The sequence below is a fragment of the Lepidothrix coronata genome, unplaced genomic scaffold, assembly GCF_001604755.1.
Source record: "Lepidothrix coronata isolate B3197 unplaced genomic scaffold, Lepidothrix_coronata-1.0 Scaffold17, whole genome shotgun sequence".
In the NCBI taxonomy this organism is placed as follows: Eukaryota; Metazoa; Chordata; class Aves; order Passeriformes; family Pipridae; genus Lepidothrix; species Lepidothrix coronata.
The window spans coordinates 8,374,549-8,400,175 of NW_016690197.1; the positions used below are offsets into that span (position 1 = coordinate 8,374,549).

Below are 25,627 nucleotides of genomic sequence, written 5' to 3' on the forward strand. Positions count from 1 at the left end.
TAACCAGGGTATAAAACTAAAAGCAAATTAGTTCAGCAGTGCCAGGCCACATTTTTCAGACTTGGAGCTTCCTTAGTTTACAATTTTTCAGGTGGGATGACCTTATAGATCTGGTATTGAGGCATTTGATCATTACAGATATGAAAATGGCAGTGTAATTTTGCATCATTGTTTGCTCTCCATTAAAATGGTTTTATTAAAGTTGTGTTAGTATTTTCATTGACAATGTCAAATACTTGTTGATATTAATATTAACAAACAGCTACAGGCTGCATAGTTCCATATTACACTCCATTGACAGATTGGAATGTGCTACGTTTTGTACCCTGGTAATTAATGCCAAAGTTTGTTCTCTATGTTGTTTGTCAAATGTTCTATGTATAATTGACCTCCCTGAATTGTCCTTGTAACATGCTGTTTCCTTCCTCTGCAGATGTAGCTGCTTTCTTAGATCTGTCTGTCTCTCTCTAGGTATAGATGTATGTCTGTATAAGTGTTAAAATTAAACCACTATCCCAGACACTTGTCTGTCTCCTGATGTAGAAGCAATGTTGTAGCACCTTGTTTTTGAGGTTTGCTGCATTTGCTGCTGCACATTGTCTGTGCATTTGAAACAATAATGTACTTGAAAAATATTCAGCAATTGTTATAAAATCAGTTGAGAATAAAGGGATTGAATTTAAAACTTGTAAATAAATCAAAATAAAAGGGTGTTATTAAGTGTGCATATATTTTTTTGCATGAAAATAAAAAGAACTCTATACAAAATATACCTGTAATCTGGCTCATTGAATATTTTGTAAAAGGTTTTTATTCTTTTTTTAGTTTGTTGAATCATTGGATCATATTTTTCACAAGGCCCATAAATGATTAACTAGGCTTAGGGAGAATGCTCTGAGATTGTACCAAGTGTATTAGAAGAATGAAGTCCACGTTTCTGTTCACAGTGGTGGATAACTAAAATATACCAGTCTGAAACTGGACTTCATATCAGCAACACTCTTAAAATAAATTATTCAAAGACTTTTTATTGGCCATCTTCAGGCTTTACTAGAAAGTATAAGACAGTTGTATGGGACTGCTGAATTTTATAACTATTGAAAGATTGTGATATATGAATACCATTTTTTACACAATCTGTTTTCCAAGAGTAGCTGCTTTTCTCATTTTGTGATTTAGACTGTTTACTTGAATTTTTTAAATTTTCTATGTAGTTTTTTTTAAGCCTTTCACTACATTTTCTATTAAACTATCAAAGCTGTTTTTAATAGCTTTGAAGCACAAATGTCACATTCTAAATCATTTTTCAGTGGACATATAATGTCTACAAGTAAGTTTATATGTCCAGTGTATGTATGTGATTGTTTTGTGAATGTCTATAACAAGAAATGGTGTATGTTTCCTAATCCATTCAACTATTCCAAAAGCATATGTTCTAGCTTTAATTTCCATTGTTTAATAAGATACTTTATTATGCTTAAAAAATGAGTCTGCATTCCTCTCATTTAACAGATTTTTATGCATGTTGCATTACAAATATCAGAGAGGATCAAACTGACTAGAAAATTTTTTAAACATAAAACATGTGACTTTCTACCATTACTGAAAATGTGGGACATTTGGAAAGCATGCAAAATGCATTTTGGATTTTTGTGGGTGTGTTTTTTCTTGACTAGAGCTTTTGATGGCAATATTCCTGGACGCACGACATTAATAGTCATGTTGATTGTTCAAAATAAATCATGCCAACTGTTAGTTCTTTTTAAACTGAAGTAACTTCTCTTTACTGATAAGCATGTTATTGTTTCAGTCTTTAAAAAGTAGTTTTCAAATTATAATGCTCAGTTGCAAAGCTAGAAGTAAACCAAAAATAAAATAAAGCTTCACTAATTGATACTTTTCTAAACCATCATAATATCAGAGAATTTATATTGGCAAAAATACAGTCACTGATAGTATAGTAGGATTTCTTACTACAAATACTTAATTACTCTTTGAAGTATCTTGTTGATGAGTACACTATCAGTAATTTAAACTAGTCTAGATTTGCAAAAATAATAGAACATAATATTAATTGAAGTAATTTTTTTTATTCTGTTCTTTTGTTTCTTTAAAAATACACAGAATTGACCAGTATGTTTTCCTGGTTTCAGTCTTCGAAATGCTGATTTTTCAGTGGCACATTGAGAAAAGCTCTGTTTGTGCTGGTTGCTATTAAATCTATAAGGAAAGTTATAAGGAAACTTTGAAAGTTATAAGAAATTGGAGTATATATCTACATTTCTCTAGAGAGCTGGGCTGAAAATTTTTATCAGGGCAAATAGATATACACATGTATGTATGGAAGTCACCGTTAAGGTAATGCATCTGCAACTTCTGCATGTACGCCTCTTCTAGTTCCTACTGTCAGTAACAGTCTGTACTAGACCTTAGTGAATGCCACTATTCCTTCAGGAATTTGTTCAGCCCAGCTGCTGTGTCCCGTGAGCTGCTGGCCCTGCTCAGAGGATGGAGCCTGTTGGCACTGACACTGCAGAGGAGGGTGCCCACAACACAACTCCTGTGAGGGCAGTGCCTGAGCAGATTCCTGCTGCAAAACAGAGCAGCCTGAGGGAGAATTGCAATTGGGAACTGTAGGGAAGAGGTCAAACAAAGACAAGTCAGTTGAAAAAGATAATTTTGGAAAAAAGTGCAAACCTGCATCCTATAGAAGAAGTCAAAGTAAGAATTTTTTTGTTTTTCATAAATATATGGGTATATTTTTGAAAAACGAATCATAAGTTACTTTTAGATAGCTTTAATGTACTAGGATAAAAACAGACCTTGGGAAATCATGGCCTTTGTATGTTTCTAAAATTTTTTAATATAGATTTTTTTTTTATTTTATTTATGTTGCTTGCATTATAGTAGCTGAAATATTAAAGACCATATTTAAGTACTGTTATTGAAAGTAACATCTCCTAATTATTCTGTGAACTGAATTTGATAAAATTATTTTCCAAATTGAGTCAATATCTTTTAAAAAGTTACAAAACACCTAAAGCTTTGTTCTGCAACATATTAAATGCAAGCCTAAATTAAAAATTGTAAGTACTTCCATGGAAATCAGTTGAACTATCTTTCATTTCTGCCTCTGCTGTTAGTCAGGGAGCAGTAAGATAGTTTTTTGGTTTTATGTTGAAAATTGGCAAGGATTTTCTGTTGGATCCATCCCTTAAGTAAAGCAGGGGGAGACCTGAAATTGAGCATGGAAATGCTATTGAAACTTGTTGCTTAAAATTTGCTCTCAATTGAGAATTTTTAGAGCAAAGACTTCAGAATTGCCTGTTAATATGATCCAGTATTTGTTTGAGGTTTATCAAGGTTTACAAAGAATATAGTTTTAATTTCCATGTACCTGCAAAAGAGAATCCAACAAAATTATTTTCCAAATTGAGTCTTTGCAGTGTGGGGGTTTTTTAAGTGCCTGTATTTTCCAGTCAGTTTGTTCTTTTATGTCAAGTTGAAAATTATCTTTTTCTTAACTGTGATGTATATTCCAAGGTCTTTTTGGAATAATAATACTACAAGTAGAGTGAAATAGGAGTAAATTTTGAAATTTGTATTTATGACCAAGCTACATAATTTGCAGAGATAAATCAGTATTCGTGATCTTTTCAGGAAAAGATTGAAAACAAAGACTTCACAGGTAACAGGAAATGGTGGAAAGAGGTGGTTTTTTTACATAGTTTTGTATTTGTATGGCAAATTGATAATAGCATAAAATTATTTATTTGGTGACTTTCTAAAATAATTCTTAAATTTATTTTTACAAATTGAGAAGGTTTCCTTAATCTAAACATAAATAACCACCTATTCAAGTGGCTTTTTGATTTAATTCTGGAATTGCCCTTGTCTCTGTAGATTTAAGTGCAGGAGTTTTTCAGGGTTTTGTTTCTTTTTTGTGTTCCATGGGAAGTGCAGTATGTGCAAGTCAAAATGCTGCATTACCCTTAAATATTCCACATTATTTTAGTAGCACTTAATGCAAGTATCCAATTTTTTTTTTATTTATCTCAGCGGAAATTACAATCTTATGCAACAGTGAGCCTGAAGTATAGTGTAGGCAATTCATACATGACAACATAATGTAGGCATAGTGTAGGTGATTGGAATGTTGTGTCTGGGTTTTGTTTGATAGAAAATAAGAAGTGATAAACTTAATTCTCTTTAAAGAATTCTATTCTGACCTAATGCCATATTTTCTTATATAGGTATTTTCCCCAGCATTTGCTTGAATACTCTGTTATGACTTTTGTTGTTAACAGTATGTATCAAGCACTACACAAGTAGGTTTACCACTATATATGCTATTTTTTTGTTAATATTTCTGAAATTATGGTATTAGAGGCATGGCAAATAGTAAGGGAGGTAAAAAGTTGTTACCGTTATTGAAACTTAGCTACAGTTCAGGGTGCAGTAACAATAACCTTATGTTTAAGCTCGAGGTCTAGAGCTAAAACTATAAGGAAAGATCTCACAAGAAATTACAGCAGATGTCCTGGTTATTTAGTTTGAAAAACAGCTAGTAAGATAGATTTTTTTTCATATTCACATTAATTCACCCACCAAGACTATGTTAAATCCAGACCTCTTCCAGATTTAGACTTTGTTGTTGATTCAACTAAACAATTTACAAGACTTTGTAAACATGCCTTGCTAGATTTGTCTTTCACGGCTTAAATTACACAGATCAGTTCTCAGAGATGCCCATTTTAGCTTAAAATATGGTGAGGAATTGAAGTACTAGTTAAACTTTAGGGAGCTAAAGATAAAGAGAAAAATAACTTTTTATTATTAGAATGTTGCTAGTTAATTTTTGTAGGGTCGTTCCTGGTAATTTAGTGAAGCTCAGTAATGCATTTTAATCTTCAGAAACAATCTCAAATAGATTTTTAATATTTTTTAAACCATAACACAACTTTAACATCAGCTGAAATTTTCTCTTGGTTTCCTAAAAAAACTCAGAATTTACAACCAAAACTTACAGAAATGTGCAGTTAATAGCATCATTTAATTAGTGTTACTTTGATAGACTTTTAGTTAATAAACTGTACTAGTTAAAATTTAGGAGAAATTTCACTTAAAAACAACCCCCCCATACCCTTAATTGTCATTTTAACTAATTGTAATCTAATCTGGCGTAGCATACTATATTAAATTGATCATTGCCTTTTCTGCTGTGCGATATTACACTCTTCATCTTTCTCATTCATTTTGCATGCATCTGCTCACTTCTGTACAGCCACTGTAGAGGCAATTGAGGCTGAAAAAGGTATGATCAGAGTCTTTGCCCTTGGCAGAGATCTGTGGTGTCTGGGAGGGAATTCAAAAGTACTCTGTGTGGGTGTGTTTTATTTTCAACTTGCACAAGCAGAGATGAATCAACTGCATTGATTCATCCCTTTTACATGTAACATTCATTTCTGGCTTTAGGATGATGATTATCTTTAATATTTTAGGGAAATTCTTGGGGGTTTTTTGATCTCTTTTTGTTTGTTTTTTTATACAAAATATGCAGTAGGTTTTTGTATAGTAGCATGTTGTGATACGTGGTGTTGTCTTGAAGTCCTTAAAAATGGTAGTGTTTAGTGGTTTTTTTCTGCATTCAACTGCAAGGTTTTGTTTGATTGTGGGGAGGGGATGTTATATGTGGAAGGAGGGTTGTTTATGCATGCCTTTTCTCATAAAGTCTATTTAATGGCTTTGAACATATCTTTTTTAACTTTCCGTGGCACATCTGGTAGTGCAAGATGTATAAATATGTTTTTTTCTATAGATTTCGAATATAATTTGTTGATCAAATTTATTTCCAGTGTATGTCCCAGACTGCCAGTATAAGACTTATTAAATTCCATGGATTATCAGTGCTTCTGTGCTAAATAAGTTGTATATATGTTATATACATCTTCTGTTAGTAGTATTGAGCAAAATGCCACCAAATTATTTGGTGTTCAGAGTATTCAGCTTCAGATTGTGTGTTTTCAGAGAGACTGTAGTTCCCTCTTGCTCAGTATTCAATGAAGTGAATGACAAACAGCATAGCAGTTGAGAGAGCTGCCTTTGGGGTTTTTCAGATTTAGTTGCAAAGCACCATTTAATGACTCTATTCTTTGTTTTTTTAATTAAGGAAGTCAGATCTCCAAAAATATAAACAAGTGCCATATTCTGTTCTCACACACACCTGCAAGAGGTCCTGTTGTTGTGAGTGGAAAGCTGTATTTAAATCTCCAAAGAATTATTTCATCCCAAAGACTTCTGTTTTATTATGTGGTCAGCCATTTTCAAGTGTAAAGTCAACTACAGACCTCATTCATTAAAATAATCAGTAGCAAAATAATATCTATTTTCTATACTTATTTTAAATACATTTGTATTTAAATGATACCATTGTTGAACCACAGTGCTAATTTGGTGATTGTGGTTGTGTCCATTTCCATCATCCACATGATTAGCACAGTGTGAACCACATCCTGCAGTTTTGCCTGCATGAAAACTACAGGATCAGGCCATCAGTGCGTGTGCAGGATGTAAATCTGCTACTACTTTTGTAACCCTTTGCTGCTTTGCCTCCACTGCACTTGCTGTGCTGCTTAGATCTTACTGACATTGCCCCAGAGAGAAGGGGGATGTTAAGATAAGCCCAATGTGCTGGGCAGCAAAAGCAGTTGGCGTTGATAGCTGGCCCCGCCAGGGACACGCAGAAGCAATCAAGGGAGCTTAAACCCCTTGATTCCTACTTGCAGAATACTTGCCATACTTTGTTCTTTTTGTAACAAACGAAAATCATGATTGCCGTGAGCAGTTCAGGAAAGCAGGTTAGAGAAGCTTTTAGTAATACAGTTGCAGAGCCATAAGTTTCTTTGGCTGATTTCTTACCCGTTTTTAAACATCATTTGTTAGAAAAAGTATATGCTTTCAACTTATTTTTCCATTACTGACATATCAAATTTGCATTTTGTTAAGCAATACGAGGATTCTCTCCGCAACATAAAATCTGCAGTTTTGAAGAAGCAAAAGGTTTGGATAGGATCAATGAGAGAATGCCACCAAGAAAAGATGCTCTTCAGCAAGATGGTATTAATACTATAAACACAACAAATGCCAATGGAAACAATGGAACTGGCAACAACAATGCACAGTGACCACGTCAGCTTCTGGTTTACTCACTCATGTCTTGCCTGAGAATTCCTAGATTACTGCTTTTTGATGTGACAACAAATGAAATAGGGGGATCACTTGAAGTGACTACTTAATACGAGGTGAAAAACCATCTGACTTGATCCCACTGAAGAGAGACCATCATGCTTTTGAGACAACAGCCCCTCTCTTACACGGTGACCCAACCTCCTGGGAGCGTGCCTCACCTCTGTACACAAATGTCCATCACTGGCTGCTGGAGCTTCAGAAGAGATCTGGCGAAAGAATCGGGCTGTTCTCACTAAAGCACACCTAGACTAGCATCTTATGCTTATCGTTGTCAACACTTTTAAGTTTACAAATGGGATTTTTCTTTCAGTAGAGGTAGTTTGTTTGTTTGTTTTTTTAAATCAGACTTTCAAATACAACCCTAAGAGCTAACTATTTATTAATGGACATCAGTTTCATGAAATGTCTTTAAAATTATAGATTAGAATGGTCTTAAAATATCTGAGGCTGCAAAAACTGTATTTTAAATACACAGAAAAAATGCCAAAAAAAATCTCAGTTGGTCATTCTGTAAAATGCTGACCTCAGGTTTACTCCTTAGATGTTGCTAATTCTATATTGTATTCACTGTATTTTTTAGTTACAGCTTATCAGAAGATTTCTATGTAGGAATGTTTATTACTTGAACACAGATTTAAAAAAATATTTAATTTAGAAACTTTTTTGCCCAGCTTTTTCAAGACTCTTCCCCACCTTGAATTTAAAAAAAAAATTATATATACTAATTTTAAAAGTAAAAAAAAAAAATGGAAGTGTTAATTTTAAGGTACTTTTAATTGAACTTTGTACATTGTTTAAGTAAATTTTGATTCATATCAAGTCTGTAAAGCTTGGCATTGTATTTTGTGTATGCATGTTTTCATTTTGCAAATATTTAATATATAGACCTATGATGTACATCTATAGGTTACCTAGATGTTATGGGTACTTTTAGTTTATTGTGAGTATTATGGTTGCATAAATAGCTAATAATCACTGGGCTGAATAGCTGCAAGCTTTTTATTATTTTTAAATCTGTAAAGGAAACTGAAACTGTATTGGACATACTTTTTGTTTAAGCAAAGCAGTGCGTAAGCAATTGCTCTGTTCAACTGCTAAGGCATTAGTGAAAGTGTAAACTTGAGACTGCATGTATTTTGGTATCTACAGGACTGCTTGGTTAAAATAAAAATTGAAGCCCTGTGCTAATTTGTTCACAAATAATGGACTGTACTGATTGCCAGTGTACTTTGTTATATATTTTGACATTTGCTACATGTTCTTCTCATCCCCTGGAACACGACTTGAAACTTATGTCACTAGAGTTCATCTCCCTTTTTTTTTTTTTCTTGGTTTGCCATAAACTACAATCTGTACATACCCCTAAGTTGGAAATTTTATGCATGTTCTGAACTATTCAAGTATTTTATAAACAGTAGCACACAATAAATTTTGTGCATGGGCTGCGGCTCCTATCATTGTGTATTGGTTTTATTTGGCATATATAGGTCTGACCTTGAAAATTGTTGAGATATAGTCTGCAATATTTATTTGAAAAAATAGCATAAAAGGTCAGACTTAGCTTGCAGAAAATTAGTTGAATGTAAACATTATTTAATTTAAACTGTATTCCTGCTTCTTTTTTTTTGCTTTTGGGTTCTCTCTGATAGATACTTTGTGTCTGCTAAGCCAGATGTCCACTGTTGGTTTGTACAAACTTGTCAGAGCAGGGTTAGTTGATTCTAGAAAGGCTCTTAGGCATAGCTGTGTTTTGTGTGTTGGTTTGAACTAAACATTCAACACTATTGAAGTGTGTTGGGGCAGCTTTTCGGGCAGAGGGGAGAACAGTTTGTCTTGACAGTTGGTACAGATACATTAATTAGTCTTTTTGGCATATTCTTTTTAAAAGAAGGACAAGTTGCTCATCAGGATGCAAATTAAGATAAAAGGTAAAAATAAGTGGCACACTGTTGTTAAGGGAGTTTTAATGTTTGATTTTACTTTATTGCAGATGCATTCTAATTGGAGGCTCTTCTCAAAGTTTGAGTGCAGAAGATAAAGTTAAAAATGGTAAGTTTTTTGGCTTTTTTTATCAAGTGCTCCCATACACACGTACCTGTGAGCTGTGCAGTCTGCATATGATGTCATATTAGAGCAGAACAAAAACCTGTTGCTAAGTAGGACTGAAATTTTACATGATGAACATGACGATGGTACCGTTCTCCTTCTGAGCACTAGTGGAAAATGTCTCAACCTCTCTAGACATTATTTTTCATTGACACTCAGATCTTGGTTGTGATGAGTAATCTGACTGGCTGGAGTTGTGTATGTGAAGAAAATACAAATACAGTCTTTGTCTGGAAAATCTTCATTGTAATTGGAGAGAATTGGTTCTCATACTTGTGTGGCAGTAAGTGCCCGGGTGCAATGATGTTCGCTTCCCTAAGGATTCCCTCGCAGTATCCGTTTTGCTGCTTTAAGGATTCCCTCACAGCATCCAATATCTGTAGTAGTTTTTGCCAGATACGAAGGCAGATCTGCAGTAATGGCAAATTTTTGGGGCAGTTGTTGGCCTGATTTCTCATGCTGTGTGTCTCCTGTCCCCCTTTAGGCAAGTAGTCAGGTAACAGGGTTGTGTCTGTGGTTGTTGTTTGGAAAGAAGGCACTCATTTTTTTGCTACTGTGTTTCTGAAAGGTGGAGTCTGGAGCTGTCTCTAATTCTTGTATTGTTTGGGAGAAGAAATTATATCCTTCCTCCCAGAAAACTGTAAGTAGTTTGCATTGCTCATTTTATGCTTTCAGCATTTTAAGGAGGGGAAAAAAAAAAAAAGAAGTCATCTCTATGCCCTTAGTCTGTTCTTGGGTAGGGAACAGAGAAGCCTTGGAAATAGCTTTGACAGCCAAGGGACACAGGTGGCGAAAGCTGTGAGAGGCATGGCTGGTTCGTGGTTTGAGCTGGAGTGGTCAGCGCTTCCCTGCCCCACCTGGGCTCAGCGGGCACCATCTGGGTCACTTCTTCCCTGACCTGATGGGTGGCACTGTCACATCTGGGATGCTCTTACCTGTAGGGCAGTGGCAGCGAGGAGTATTCAGAGGTGGGCTGGGGTCTCTCACTGCTCTGAGGAGTGTACACGTGTGTTGGTGACACTGAGCAGCAGAAGTACAGATTGTGTTGGGTCAGATTTTGGGGAGTTATTTTCCAGCAGACACTTGTGCTGTCAGGGAACTTGTGCTGGCACTTGCTGATCCAAACGTGGAAGAGCAGCGTATTTCACAACCTACCTGTATCTAGTTTAATGGCAAACCCATCGTCACCTCCCAGCATTGTGGTGTGAAACATGAGCTCTCCTTTCAGAGCTTATTAAACCCAATTGTGAAATGGAAAATTTGCTCTAGTGGTATCTCTTGAATTGTGAAGATTGGCCTCTCTTGCAAAAAGACAAATGGTTGGGATTGGGGCTGTTTTTCTCTTAGAAAGAGGTAAGTCTCTTCTGGTCTGAGTCTGAACACTTTTGAGAGGAAGTGTCATAAAGAGCTTGCTTTTTTTCTAACGTTTGATCTGAAAACACCATTATGTTACATAGAAAATGAAGGCTATTTCAGAGGCAGGATAGACAGTGTCTGTTCATTCTTTCCTTGCCTATTTTTTGCTACACTTTTATTATCAACCATTCAGTTCTTGCCACCAATTTAACAACTCTTTGTTACTAGCATGTAATGAGAACCTTTTTGCCATAAAAGAGGGCAGTGTTATCAGAACATAGAACCCCATTCATCTGTTCATTTTCTTGTGGTAGTGTGTATAAGCCAGATTTATTGATACTGTGCTTTGAATGACAACTGAAGTGGTGGGGATTTTTTCAGTCACATAAAAAGATAAAGATGCACTAATATGCTTTAATTATTGAAGAGTAAGCTGCTTCACTTGTAAGGATTTTGCTCAAGAACAAAGAAACAAGAACCAAAGCTTATGAGAATCTTGGTCAAGCTTGGAAAGCCACTGAAAGATATCTATTACATACACACACATGTATATCTATCTCATTCAATACGTGCACAAAGGATGACAAAGTAATGCAGAATAGAATGTATTTTAGTCTCTCCAAATCAACTTCTATCTATTTCATATTTGAAATAATTAATTTTAAGCTGAACAGAATTTCTCAGTTTAGTATCAGAAAAAGTCTAAAGTCCGATTTAGGTTCACTGATGTAAGTGAAATACCTAAGCCTCTTTTGTATGTACAGTTGATAAACTGTTGTTGTTTTGCAGAAACCTCTATGAATGTGCTGTGCAGTGGCAAGTTTGCCATATTGGAACCGGCTCCACCAGCCCTAGTGATTTTTGTCTGAGATATACTAGAAATAGGGTTTTGCTGTTTGTGTGAGGGTATCCTGTAATACAATTGTTATTTGTTAAAGCATTGCTTAGAAATGTTAAGGAATACACTACTAGCTGTTGGACTTGAATTTGTTATATTTATGGCTGGAGACAGATTCACTGTGGCTTTCTACAAAAATCCAAATATGCTGTTCAAAGTTGTTCTCTTTAAACCCTTTGAAAACATCCACATAGTCATTTATATTATCTAGGTCACAACTGCCTTCACTTTGGATTTCATGTTGGTAGCATTTAGCTACAGGGTTTTTCACTGCTCAGCCATTTGCTGTATAACCCACTCCTTTACGAGGAGAGACTTCAGAATCAGATCTGAGATGATTTCTCCTTTGCATTGCTGCCTTAAGCATAATGGTAACTAACCACTAATGTAAGAAATTTAATAGGGGAGTACAGTCAGATTTTGCCAAGGTCCTTAAACTGTCAGCGTATTGTGACTCAAACTGAGTATTTGCATGATTTTCAACATTATGATGGAAAGGCATTAAAAGGGGAGGGGTGTGTAAAATGCTTCACATCACAGCCTCAGGCTTTTTTTTGTCATCCACAGTAAGACCAGCAGTTAAGTTTAGGTATTTCGGGGAACTTCTTGAGTGCTGGAGATTCATTTGGCTGAGATAGCTTACTCATGCAAGAGTCCAGTAGATGGGAGGCGGTTTTGTCTGGGTCAAAAAGACTAAGGCTTAGGGTCTAATAGACAAGATATATCTTTTATTATACAATAAAGAATATTATCTGCTGTAAATTAAGGCATTGTAAGTGCAACAAGCTTATTGAATCATTAAGAAGGCATATTTGATTATGCAAAGTTTAAAATTATTCATTTACAAGGATAGTTAGTGTCTACATAAAGCATGTTTCATGTCCTTCGGTTTGTTTCAAAAAAAAAAAAAAAAACAACACCAAAAAACCAGATAATCCTCTTCTACTGCCCAACAATTGCCAGCAGCAACCGCCGGTAATCACCGCTTGTATCACTTGCTATCATTGTAGCCAAAGTCTTCTGATACATCTGTGTGAACATCTGTTTAATTTGCACAAGGTCAATCTGTGCAAAGACAAAAAAAAGCAGAAAACTCAACCACAGTGTATGATTTAAATCCTAGACACTCACCCTGCATCTCCTCCCTTGTGGACTAGAGGACACATGCCAAGGGTGAGATGTTCAACTGATTAACCCCGTGCAGTGTACAAGCCAGCTGGTCCCTCCAAGGACAGAGGAGCAGCTCCCAAAGCAGAGTCCAGCAGTTGTTCTGTGCTTCGTTAGCACCGTGCTGTCCTAACTCTGAACAGCTGAACCTCTGACCTGGAGGTGCTCACTTACTACATGGACAGGCAACCACAGTTAAGAAGGAAAACAAGCAGTAGCCAGAGCTAATTAAATGAAAGCTGGCTTTAAAACTAATTAAGAGATTCATCTAAATGTGAGCCCCATAAAAGCTTCACTGCAGTACATGATTTCACAGCTGTGAAAGGAGGACCATGTGACAAGCTGGTTTGGGTAGGTGGCTTTCTGCTGCAAGTGACTTGTACACGGGAGAAAGTTTCTTACCTCACTGCGAGTGACCACAATTCTGATGAGGGTAGAATCGTCTGTGCCAGCTCCTTTCATAGAATGATAAAGTCTTTCTGCAAAAAAGGCTGGGCGATTTAAAGCACATTGCACTGCAACAAAGTATATTTTTAGGATTAGTTCCAGTATTGTATCCTGTGTAGCGATACCTGGCAGGATCAACTGGGGATTTGTGCTGTAGACATCTAGAAGTAGGTCTGGGTGAAGAACCAGTCACTGTAGATTATAGCTTATTTTCAAATTACCAAATTAGTTATTTCTTCACACAAAAACTTACTAACTAGCAGTTAACTTCTCTGGAAGTTATTTTCAAAGCTGTCTGAAATGTTAATTCTCAAATAGGTAATTCAAAAAGAGTTCTCAGGTAGCTGGTCCTGGGACATAAGGTATTTTACTCATGTTCCACTGCTAGAATCCACTAAGAAAAGTACAAATGTAGAAGTTTCTCCCTCTAGTAGTTACAGAATGGATCTTGTTTCAGATTATTCAAACTCAGAGACAAGCCATTATTCTTTCTCAAGCCTGAACTTTTCCCATTAAACTCTTGAGTAGAATATTCTCTGGGAAGTTTTTCTTATCCGTTATGGCTACAGAAATGCTGTCGTTTTGGCAAGCACTGACAGGACTGGTGTCTTCAAATTTACCACTAAATACTGATTCTCACTGTCAGTTAATTGTGCTGAATTGTGTCGAATTGCTTTACTATAACAAGTCAGCAGGAAAAAGTAAATTCAAAACAGCTCTTCTATTTTGCCAAGGTTTTCCTTATCAATAGCTGAGCTTTTGGGGGGTAGATGGTGGTGGGGAAGAGAAGTAGAAAGGGAACTGTGTCTTAAGTAGGTTCATGTTGGTCCTGAGGTCATCTGTGTGGGTGGCTCAGCTGTCTCTGCTGAGATGCCCACACCCAGAGTCACGGCTCTGTTACACTGGGAATCACTCATTCTGCAGAACTCTGAAATACACAGCTACAAGCACGAACCAGTAGCCCCTGGTTCTGTGCAGTTGCCTGCCCTCCGGAGAGTAACAAGTACTTTCTATGTGGCCTTTTCTTATTTCAAACTGACTTGTTCATGCTGGATGCTTATTTTGTTCAATTAAGTGTAAAATGAGTAATTTGAATAATTGAAGTTACTTTTGTCCTAGCAGAGTCTCAGATTGTGTGATCATTTGCCATATGGTCAGTCTTGAATTGGATTTTTCTTTGGTTACATTTAGAAGGTTTAATTCTTAAGGGATAAGGGAAGAGAAGGACATATCACTTACCAATAGTTTTCAAACCACGTTCCACATTCCCAGAAAACTCTCGGTCAATGCTGCTTAATAAATCACGATTAGCAATCTACAAATGAATGAGATTAATATGTGAATGATAAAATGCAGTAACAACTGGAACTTTAATTTAAAATACATTGACCAAGCTCATTTGAAATCAGTGAAGAACTCCTACCCTGGAGTATGCCTCAACTGTTGCTTTCAGCTGGGGAAAACTTCTGCTTGCCAGAACCATATTAAAGCAAGATTCATCAGTCCCAAGTCTTCCTTCACCTGCTTGGTACAGACGCTGAGCATCTTCTTGAGCTTTCTGATAATCCACAGTTTGATTCTCATCCCGATTACCCTTAAAGCAAAGACAACAGATTTCAAATGAAATTTCACAGAGAAGGCTATGCTTTAACTGTGTAGACCCCAAGCATGTATCTTGCAAGCTTGAAGCAGAAAGAGAAATAGCAGTTTCTTTAAAACTTCTCTTTGGTTTAATATTGGTTTAACAGTCCTTATAGGAAACAAATACAAAAGTGGCCCAGAACCCTATCTGTAGGGCATGCTTTTAAACTGCAGATACACTGACTCAGATAACGTCGCTTCTACAAACCATCTCAGTTCTAATTAAATACTGTACTTAATTCTCTATTTTATTTAATAATGTAAGCTTTCTCTTGATTTGTTTGTTTCTAGGCTTCAAGTTGCAAAGACTCTTCCCAAACAAACTAATGAATTATCTTACTGAATATGCACACCTGAAATATCTCAGGTCTCCTACTTTATTTAGAAGTTGCTTATTTCAAGTAAGAATGTCTCCAGAAAGCACTTACTACAGTTATGTCAGTAGGGCTTCTGTGACATTTTACATGCTTTGGTGGTTGTTCTGGTTTTTTGCTGCCCAGTGCATGGATGGATACTGCTAAATATACTGGCTGAGTAGGCTTGAATACATGTTCTCAAATACTGTTGTATCTATAGTGGTTAATATACTCTTTAAATTATGTGGTTGTCGGTTACTGTAAACTGCTGGATTTATCAAAATAAAAATTAGCAGCATGAGCTTCTCCAGGTTTGCTTTCTTGTGGATTTTGACTTTTAAATCCAAATACCTAGTGCATAGCTGAACTCTCACAAAGGTAGAGGCCAGTGAGGTAGAGAAGTGTAATAGTAATTCTAACAGAAATAGTCATATTGATCAGAGAACTGTGGAAAGTTGCATTAGTTACATATTTCTTCCTAAATACGGATAACCACAAGTTCCTATTCTTCAACACAAAATGAGCCCTACTAAATGATATGGGATAAGCAAGCTCCAGTGTTCACCTGAGCAGCACCTCCCTAATTCTCGTGGTGTGAAGGGAAGGAAGGCTGTGGTGTAACGTGGGAGGTAAGTTTTGCCCTGTGGCACCTCTTAGCTTATTCACAGGGATTCTCACAGGCATTCTATGTACCATAAAGGTTATCCAATCAGATTCACACAAATTATTTTGTTATTGTATGCAAAAAATAAAAAGCATCTTGCTTTAACAGCAGTGTGGACCACTGATTTAGAGAACCACTCGATTGCATCTGCACAGTATTTACACATAAGTTCTCTGAAATTAATCTAGGGTGCTAAATTAGGTCACACAATTCATCATAGATTTGAAGATAGGAAGTATCTCTTAAGGAAGGACTGAAGTGTCGTATCTTAGGGAATAAATTAATGACCCAGGGCTAATTTCTTAAAAACCTGGCTCTTGCTAAGCATACACAGGCTATTTATGGAGCCATTATGACTACACACATCAGACTGTACACTGTTATCTTACTGAAAAAAAAATTTAAAAATTAAAGCTCACTTGGCACATGGATATAAGCAATCGCTCAAAGTGTCCTGAAGTGTCTGCTCTGATGTCTTGTTCGATGTCCCTTCCAAATTCTGATTTATAGCAGTTCACTATTTCTCGAATTTCCTGGTTTGTCCTTGTGCAAAGGATCTCAATCAACACACTCTCCTGAGTGCCTGCTCCCTGTAGGCAGAGAAAACAAAGGCATAACTACAGAACACTACCTATGCAGTTTTCTTCAACTGTGAAATAAGGCAGGCATCTGTTATTTCAAAACTTAATACAATCTCTATTTTAAGAACAGTATCCTTGCAGTGTGAAAGCACTAAGTCTTCTCTATAGACTTAAAATGGAATGAAGATTCCTCAAACATGCCATTCTGCACCAGTTCAAAAACACACCCCAAAACTATACATCAGTGACATCAGCCAAAGCTGGAAAATGGTTTATGAAGGAAATTCTTTGGCAACCTTAATCTGTAAACTTATTGAAGGAAGGTAGAGCCTTAGGATAATCAGTAAAGCCAAGGATAGACATGCAAATTCTGTTTTGGTCACCATACAAATGTGTTCCCCATTCCAAATGTGGCTGCTTCCTCAACATGAAACTTTTCACAGATGCTTCCGTCTCCCCAGAATAAAAATTAACTGAGATTTCTGTGTACAGTGAGATGACATGGTCATCTCAATTCAGGCAAGGACCAGATAGGAGAGTGGATCTATGTGAGGCTTCTAGGTAATGTTACATTACGAATTTTTTAAAATGGTTGAGTGGCTATTCACTCCATTAAAGGCAGATCTTAATTTAAGCTCCACATTCTTTAGAAGATCTCCATTCAAACTTGGTTGAGTTACTCATCTCCACTACCAGCCACCTGCCAGCTGCCACAGCTCACACCAGCAAGAAATTCTGGTAAACTGGATGTACCAGTTTACCTCAGTTAAAAGACTGAACCGAGTAGCTCACCTAATCTCTAATGCTGTCTTAATACTTGAAGATATATATGCATCATCTGACCTTAAGAAATTAGTTTTTCATTGTCTTTTGGGAAAAAAAAATAATAATAATCCAAACCCACCTTTCAGTAACGATGGTTTGCTCCTAGTCAGGAGAGGTACGTACCTTCACTCTAAACAGTGGTTATGGTTTTTACAGCATCCTGGCCCTTCCTAGGCTCTAGCAAAAATTATGCTCAAGTAGCAGAGAACAAGGTTCTGTCCTGCAGCGTTTCATGCTCTGCTGGAGGGACAGCTGCCCTGTACTGGCCAACTGGCAGAAATTGTCTGGAACTCAGGGATGCAATAGAAAAGAATTTTAAGCCCTGTAATCCCAAGATTTGTTTTACACTAAAGGATTTTTCAACAATGCTGGGACCAGGTATTCTTAGATGAGTATTTTAGAATAGTTTAAAACTATTTCCTTCACAGGAATACCATACCTTCATTGCATGACGTAAACTCCAGGCATCATAGTAGGTACTAGGCATGAAGAGCGCTAAAATCAATTCTTCCACATTGCCACTTAACTCAGACTTCAGATCTTTAATTAAATCCTGTTAAATTATAAACACAAAAAGGGCTTTGGAGAGTGTTAAGCAGATAGCTTATATGCTAAAAAAAAAAATCAAACTAGAACTTAACTTTCATTACTGATTTCTACCTTTGTGCTGGTTTTCCTGTAAAGCTTTGTTTTATTTCTTATTAAGAACTGTCACTTTTGCAACTTAAAGTGAAATTTTATAGTTGTGGCATTTTTCAGGACCTGATTAGTTCTTAATTAGTGAGGAGATAATGGAGAAGAGCTAAGCTGTCAGAGTTTTGGACAGAGTGAAGAAAGTAAATTAACCTGGACTTTCCTTGACTATCCAGTCCTCTGTTTCTTAGGAAAGAACAGATTTCAGTGCTTGTGTGTGTGCATAAAAAACTCAGTAGTTTCAGATACTAATACAGAGGCAGTTTAAACTTGATTATTTTCTGTCTACATAACCAAAAGAAGTGCATTTTAAAAATGCCTAAATCACTCCTCAGGACTAAAATGCAACCAGGCAGTTCAAGCAGCAGCTGAAAGTTTGGTTTGGTTTACCAATTCAAAGAACTAGTGAACATACCTTGCCATACATTGTCTTGAAAGCTGCCTTGATCTTTTGCCTTTGATCGTTGGAGCGGTTAGCGACAACATCTATGATAGCCTGCTCATCAGTTCCTTGGAAACAGAAGGGCAATGCCACGTAAGAATGCAAAATAGTCCCTTTGAGACTGCATTTTATACTGTTACATTTGGGCATAGTTACATAATAAGTGATTACCATTTAAGACCACTAAATTTTCCATGTAACTTCATCCACTAAATAGCCCAAACCATTTTGAAAGTGTGACTTTTGAAAAGGCTGGGGGGGAAATGTATAGTTAAATAAAACTTGAAGAAAAAAACAAAACGGCATTAAGAATTTAGCTCAATAGAAAGTAAAGCTTCTGTTGCTTACTTACCAAAACCCTTCATAGCTTTGCGTAGAATTTCTGCGTCCCTTCCAGCATCAAAGTCTGCAGCAGCTCGAATTGTGCCCTGGGTACCCTGAACCATTGCTGCAGGCTGAGAATAAGAGTCACATGTAACTAGATATCCTGCACAATATAAAATCAAATTAAAACCACAACTTTGGAATCAGTACTTCAGAAGGAGTTGTCCATTAGTTCTCCATTTCTTCCTCTAACACAGCATCAGGGTGACATTTGGTTGTGTTGAAAAGCTTTGGCCCACTAGTGCCAAAGCCTTGCTTGTACCCAGTTGTATGGATGAAGACCTTGATCACTGAGAACACACTCATACAGGGTTATGATCTTGTTCAGTTTGTACTGTGAGGGTAGAAGGAAACTCCTGATGCAGAACACACTGTAAACTGTTGGAAACCAGCCGTAAAAACATTAAAACCACAGGCACCACATAAGATTGATTATAGAAGAGAATACAGCACATACCGGACCAGGCATTGGGGATGGTGCTTGTCCACCAGGAAATCCTACTGAAAAGAAAGAACAAGGTAGAAGACATTAATTAGGTCTTCTCTTACTATGGAAATACTATCTAATCAGAATATAGAGCCAGACCTGCCACTGCACCAAACCTGTTTCCTAAGTAATGATAAACTATCATGATCAGTAACTGAACTTCTTGCCCATGGGAACAATGGGAAGAAGCAATCACAGATGCATTTTAATATATACACTAGCAAGGTAATTCTAAAAATACTAAATTACTGGTGCTGTGGGAACTGGAAGAATCTCTCCTTATTAAATCATGCTATTTTTGACAGAAGCCAAGACAGCCCACACAAATAAGAATGTGTGTCCCATGCTTTCTTTAAAAGCCATATTATATACTTGAAAATGTCTAGCATATAAACAATAAATATTAAGAATTCATTGATGCAAAAAGAATTGAAAGAATCTCATTTTGTGAACAAAAGCACTGTGAATACAAAAGCTGCAAAAAAAGTTTTGTACTGGAATTTTACTTTTATTCGTAACGTGTATGCGCATTTCTTTCCATTTTAGTACTAGAGCTAACCAAGCAATCATTAAACAAAAAGATTTTGCTGCTCTGAATTTCTTAAAAACAACTGACACATTCCAGGACAAAAATCATCCCTGTGGTAACTGACCACTCAAAGCATTACAAACACTGCACTCTTTTAAGCAGTTGTGTGAATTCTCCCTTCCTCCTTCCCCAGTGTGCCAGGGATCACTGTGAGCACACAGATCTGAAAATGCAATGCAGATTAACAGCTCATTCATGCAATTCAAATTAACAGTCCTCATTGTATGTGGACTCTGGATTTCACAGTTCTTATCAGATACTTGCAGTCTGAAGAAGGACAAGCACCTAAACCTCTACATCATAACCATTAATCGGGGACAGCCATCCCTTTTGGATGTAGCACCTGCAGAGCTGGTTCTCATCAGCCCTTCAGTTCCTTTGTCAAGAAAGGGGGCAGGATGTAAACAGCACACAGACCTCAACAGCTAAAAGTAACAAAGGTAAGGGCCTAATTTGTTACTACCTATCCTGGGATCTCTTGGTTTAACCTTCTATGCTTGAAGTTTCCTATATATGACATACCTGGAATTTGTGCTGGTCCACCTCCAGCATAGTTTTGGGCAGGAGGCTGTGGATAGCCACCAAAGGCAGGGCCAGCAGGAGGCACACCAAACCCAGCGCCTGTGGGAGCCAGGGGAAAACACAGACTTTAGCACCCTCAGTAATTGACTTCTGACACCTGAGCAGAGCTGCACAACAGGCTAGTTTCTCCAGTCTGTGCAGTGACCCAGAGTCATCAAGGCCCTGCCATCAGCATGCAGGTATTTACTGCTAGATGGCAGTCTGGCTGCCTGCCTGCTGCTGCTTGAACTGATCGCTGAACAAAGCTGCTTTTCTTTACTGTTTCCAACAAGCACAGGGAATGGTTACTCTGGAAATCATAAGTGGTACTCTAACAAAGGATCTTACCTCCAGGGTAAGGTGGCATTCCTCCAGCCTGGGGAGCTCCAGGGTAGCCCCCTGGGGCAGGGTATCCTGCCCCTGGAAACCCAGCGCTGGGTGGTGCTGCAGGATAGGTGCCTCCTCCTGCCGGAGGGTATCCTCCAGGAACAGCAGGATAGGTGTACTGACCAGCTGGTGGATAGACAGACTCTTGTCCTGTCGGCTGAAACACAAAAATGGGATGTCTGTATGCCTGTTAACAGGACCTTAGAGTAAAAACTCCCAAGCTACCAAACTGTCCAATTGTATAATAACAACACAAATTGTTTAATTAGATTCAGCACTTGAAGCAGCAGCAGAATTCCTGAAGCCTGGAAGGGGTCCTCCTAGTTGGGTTTTCTGATGCATCTCCCAAGTTGAAAACAGAGAGTGCTGCAGGGTGGAAGGCACCTCTGGATGGCCTGTGATTCCATCCACCTTCAAAGCAGGGCCAGCTTTGGACTTGGATGAGGCCATGCAAAGCCTGATTGTCAAGTTTTAGTATCTCCAAGGAACAGAAAACTCACAGACTCTTTGGGTCCCTGTTCCAGTGTTTGACTACTCTCACAGTGAAAAGCCTTCTTCCCTGAGGACACACAGTGCTGAGCCACATTTGATTTGTCAGCTATCAGAACATACTGGAAATCTGCTCCTTCTATCCCACATAAGGAACAGGTGAGCTCAGCTTAGCTTGCTCTCTGTGAATCATTAGGAGCTCACCTCCTGTTACAGGACTTTTAAGAGTTTAGAACCTTGGAAACTTCTGCCTCTACTGCACAAACAGTGTTTTCAAACTGTTACAGGGTGAGAACTTAGAAGAGGTGGTGGGGTTTTCCTTTGGAATCCAGGTTATAAAGCATGGACATTCAATGACTAAATCTGGACCACTGACTCAAGACTGAAGACGTATTACATGTTTTAAATAAAAAGAACAAGTCAAATATCTGTATGCCTTTGTTTTGGTATATGTATGATTTACCAGCCATACCACAAAGGCTGCTATTAGCATTAACATACATTAGAAATATTTACTTGAACAACCTGGATCTCTAAGGAAAACCCTGTAAGGTAAATGTCATATAATTGATCTTAGAAATCATATATTTAAAATCACCTTCATAATGAAGCATAATGTATGGACTCATCACTCACTTGCTGGGAATCATCTTTACTGACAACTTTTAGAAATACGGGTCACCCATTACATACAGTACACATTCAGTCTTGACCTCAGAAAACAGAAATAAAGTGCAGACAGTAAGGCCTAGCTCAAATGTTCTCCTTGGGTTTGGTTGCCCCAAGATTTCTACCCCTAAATTACTATGTCCAGGCTATATAATATTCTTTTCCCCAGAGGTACACTCTGATATTTCTCTACCAGACAAAAGATTTTAATGGAATTTAGATTCACAATTCCAAAATTAGGATCCTCAAAAGCCCTGCCCAGATAACTATCAGTACTGCAGAAGAAAATTTCACATAGGTTTTTTTAACTGACTGTCACTTTAGCATCACCAGTAAGATAGGAAATCTAGAATTGTTGATACCAAATCTAAGAGGTCTTTTAAATTAATCCATTGAAATTGGTTATGTTTTAGATGCTAGCTAAGGAAAAAATTTTCAGATGTAGTTAAAAATAAACTACAGCTACAATCATGAGGGTTCAGCAGAACCATGAGGGGAGAAGAGAAATCCTGAATTTAATAAAGTCTTGTTTCTAGCATGTTTGTCTTTAGTTTGACAGACTTTAAATCTAGTTCTGTACTACATAAAACACAAGTAACATTCACACAATTACGAGGCCAGGAAAGTGCCATGATCAGTGCCATAAAAGCACAGATGAATTTAGCTTTGAAAAATGATGCAGGCATATCAAAAGCACTGCAGTATCAGCTACACCTGATCAGCCTTCCATTAAGTTTCATTTAAATTTTTAGTCCATTCAGTTGTGAGCTGAAAGTGAAACAGTCCTGTGGCTGAAGGATAGAGGGTCCAAGTCAAGATACAGTGTCCTCTATCCTCAGAATATTTACTTGGTGTCATATGAAAGCTGGGCTGCTTGAGTAAAGCATTCCAAGCTCTTAGAGCTATGACCACTGAAGTTTGTTCAGCATCTCTGTAAATCCTGGGATACGGATAAGCAAGTATTTGGTAGAGACAGGTTCAGAGATTACCTTTGACCCTGTATGTAAAGACCCTCATATTTATAGAAGAAACTTTAAGGAAAAAAACAAACAAACAAACAAAAAAGAATTGTTGAGATAATTAGCTATATTAAAAAACCAAACTCACCAGAAAAAGGTAAAATAAGATCAAAAAATCAAAAACCTTTCTAGAACAGGCATAATTAAAAAAAAAAACCCAAACTTCCTTCTTGGAATCTTTGAGACAGCTATAAAGTCATCCTCAGGGATACACAGAGGAAAACAAAGACCATAATCTCTACAGAACATTGTATATGAACTGACAGCTAGTATTTACACTCACACAGGGCACAGTAAGAAGGGGTATTTACAGAATATAAATACATTAGGAATGAAACACATTCAAGAGCCATACTTACAGGATAACCAGGGAAAGCAGGGTAGCCATCAGAAGGGGGATAACCTGGGTATGACATTCTGGGAGAAAAAGAAAAAAAAGGTATTTTCGCTGTGAAGGCACTATATATGAGTTTGTAGTTGATATTTTCTTGCTAATTACCTGTTAAATCACTTGAAGAATATGTTTAGTAGGTTTAGAATTGCTTGTACTTGTCAGCTGTTAACCCACAAATCTTTTCCTTTCTTTTTATACATCTGACCACAGGTATCAGAATTCAGAAGGGAAGCATCTTCAACTCTGTAATTAACTACCATACTTATTTAGGGTCAGATAGACATTGAAGCATGCTAAGAGGCTTGACCCTCCAGAAAGAACTCTGAAATACAGGATACAGTTTGAGGTGCCAGCAGGAGGGAGCTGAGCCCTTTGCCAGGACAGAAACAGTGCAGACCCCAGTCCCACACTGCACCAAGCACCTGTCTCCCATCACCCTGCACTCCTCTGCTCACAAGGGCAGTTCCTGAGAGAAGAGCAGGACTCTGTCTATCCCATGGAAAATGGTAATTTGACAGGAATAGGTGTAATCCCTCAGCATTACTTCATTTGTGTAGCAGATTTCTGTTTCATGCCGGTGTTTATTTTAGTCTCATTTTTAACAGAGGGACTTGGGGAATAGGGACAGAGATCATCCCCCATGTTGCCAACGAGTTGGGCAGGGAGATTCAAGACCATTAGCCAGGTTATGAAACGTTTAATGGCAGGGAAAAAAATCATGTTAATGCTAATCAGACAGATTCCTTGATCAGGGCCTGGGGGTTACTCATGGCATGTTTCTAAGACAGTGTGGACCTTAGATGCACAAATCAGAGGACCTGGCACATATAAAAATGAATGCAATACAGCAAATGATTATTCACATTTCTAGGTATTCATTGGCCAAACCAAATGAATTTGAAAGCAGAATTCTTACTGCACTGGACCATTAAGAGAGTAGATGGACATAGAACTAAACGTCTGAGACTTGATATGGAAAACCTTAAAACTTTGCATAGAATTGTTCAAAGAAGACTCAAAAACAACTTGCAGAGAAGCACTGCTACTCCATCTCACGCTGATAGACCTGGATCATCACTTCCAAATAAATAAAAGGAAAAAACAACATAAGGTGTATTTGCAAATCTACGCTTTAATCATAACCACTGCTTATGGCGATTTATTTCCCTAAGGAACACCTTAAACCAGTACCTGTACAGTATTTATTACTGACCGCTGCTTAAATGGACTTTAAATTTGGCACAAGCGTCCTCAAGCAGGACAGAGGCTCTGACTTGACTACTTTTATAACCAAGGCAACAACAGATTTCCCCGTCAGACTGCGGTTTCCCCCGCTGTCCCCGGACGGGCACAGGGCGGGTTAAGCCAGGAGTCCGAGGGTGAGTCGGCTGCGGCGCCGGCCAAGAGCACCCGCCCGTTCTCTGCGGGCTGAAATGGAAATCCGAGGAGGGGATCTCTCTTGGGGGGACAGATGTGGCTCTGACGGTGACAGATCAGCGGACGCGCAACGCTCGGAGTGCAGTGCAGGGGCTCGGCAGGTACACACGGACGCGTCCCCCCGGCCCCGCCCCGCAACCCCCGCGGCCCCGCCCGGCCCCGCTCTGCCCGCGGCTGAGCTCCTTCGGGCATCGCTCCGGCCTCCGCCCGCGCCCTCCGCCACCAGCCCCGGGCTGGCTGAGCCCTCTGGCGAGCCGCAGCTGCGGGCGGGGCACGTATCCCGTATCCCGCTACCTATTCTCCTGAGGCGACCTGACCTGGTCCCCCTCCAGCGGGAGGGCAGCCCCGGCCGCGAGTGCGGCTCCCTGAGGCGGGCGGCGCCTCCCTCGGCCGGACATCTGCGAGCCCTGAGCGGGGACGGCCGCGGCTCCGGGAGCGCTGCCCCGGGCTCCATCCAGCTCGGGCGGAGCAAAGCGCAGCGGGGCTGGGGCCGAGCCCCTCGGGACGGTGTGTGAGCAGAGCCGGGGCTGGGGCCGAGCCCCCGGGGCGGTGTGACAGACTCTGCCGGGCCGGGGCCTGAGGCGAGGGGCGCGCGAGTCTGGGCCCGCCGGCTCCTCCCTTTCTCCCCCCCCCTCCCCACCGCCGCCTCACCTGAGAGGAACCTGCAGAACCTCCGGACTCCCTCCGCAGCCACACCGCAAAATGGAGCCTGTGCGGCCGGCGGTGCCCGCCCCGCCCCCGGCACCGAGCCCGCCCCGGCCCGGCCCACGGGCCCGGCGGCCGCGCC

The 25,627-nt window shown here is 38.7% G+C and overlaps 2 protein-coding genes across 14 annotated transcripts in view; one reads left to right on the top strand and one right to left on the bottom strand.

The window, feature by feature from the left end:
- The window catches only part of PPP3CB (protein phosphatase 3 catalytic subunit beta), a 57,305-nt gene extending 32,828 nt beyond the window's left edge, over positions 1-24,477 (top strand). For 5 of the 12 annotated variants that reach the window (XM_017806924.1, XM_017806925.1, XM_017806926.1 and 2 more), the window contains 2 exons: positions 5,285-5,314; positions 7,006-8,702. In XM_017806924.1, coding sequence (XP_017662413.1) covers positions 5,285-5,314; positions 7,006-7,184 — 209 coding nt within the window. In that variant the 3' untranslated portion in view covers positions 7,185-8,702. Of the gene's footprint in view, positions 1-5,284; positions 5,315-7,005; positions 8,703-9,238; positions 9,298-9,922; positions 9,995-15,154; positions 15,526-20,130; positions 20,325-21,356; positions 23,433-23,613 lie in introns of those variants that run through there. The other 7 variants (XM_017806927.1, XM_017806928.1, XM_017806930.1 and 4 more) reach the window with 5 other exon arrangements.
- On the bottom strand, positions 12,315-25,594 carry ANXA7 (annexin A7). Of its 2 annotated transcripts, none has more exons than XM_017806935.1 (13): positions 25,492-25,594; positions 23,369-23,426; positions 20,794-20,989; positions 20,407-20,505; positions 19,266-19,306; positions 18,777-18,879; positions 18,398-18,492; positions 17,729-17,842; positions 16,303-16,473; positions 14,646-14,816; positions 14,462-14,537; positions 13,178-13,290; positions 12,315-12,673 (listed from the first exon to the last, which is right to left on the bottom strand). In XM_017806935.1, the coding sequence occupies exons 2-13, from the start codon at positions 23,423-23,425 to the stop codon at positions 12,551-12,553; spliced, it is 1,359 nt and encodes a 452-aa protein (XP_017662424.1). In that variant the 5' UTR covers position 23,426; positions 25,492-25,594; the 3' UTR covers positions 12,315-12,550. The 2 variants fall into 2 exon arrangements, with proteins under 2 accessions (XP_017662424.1, XP_017662423.1); XM_017806934.1 differs by having other exon boundaries at positions 19,266-19,309.
- Positions 25,595-25,627: the final 33 nt, after the last annotated feature.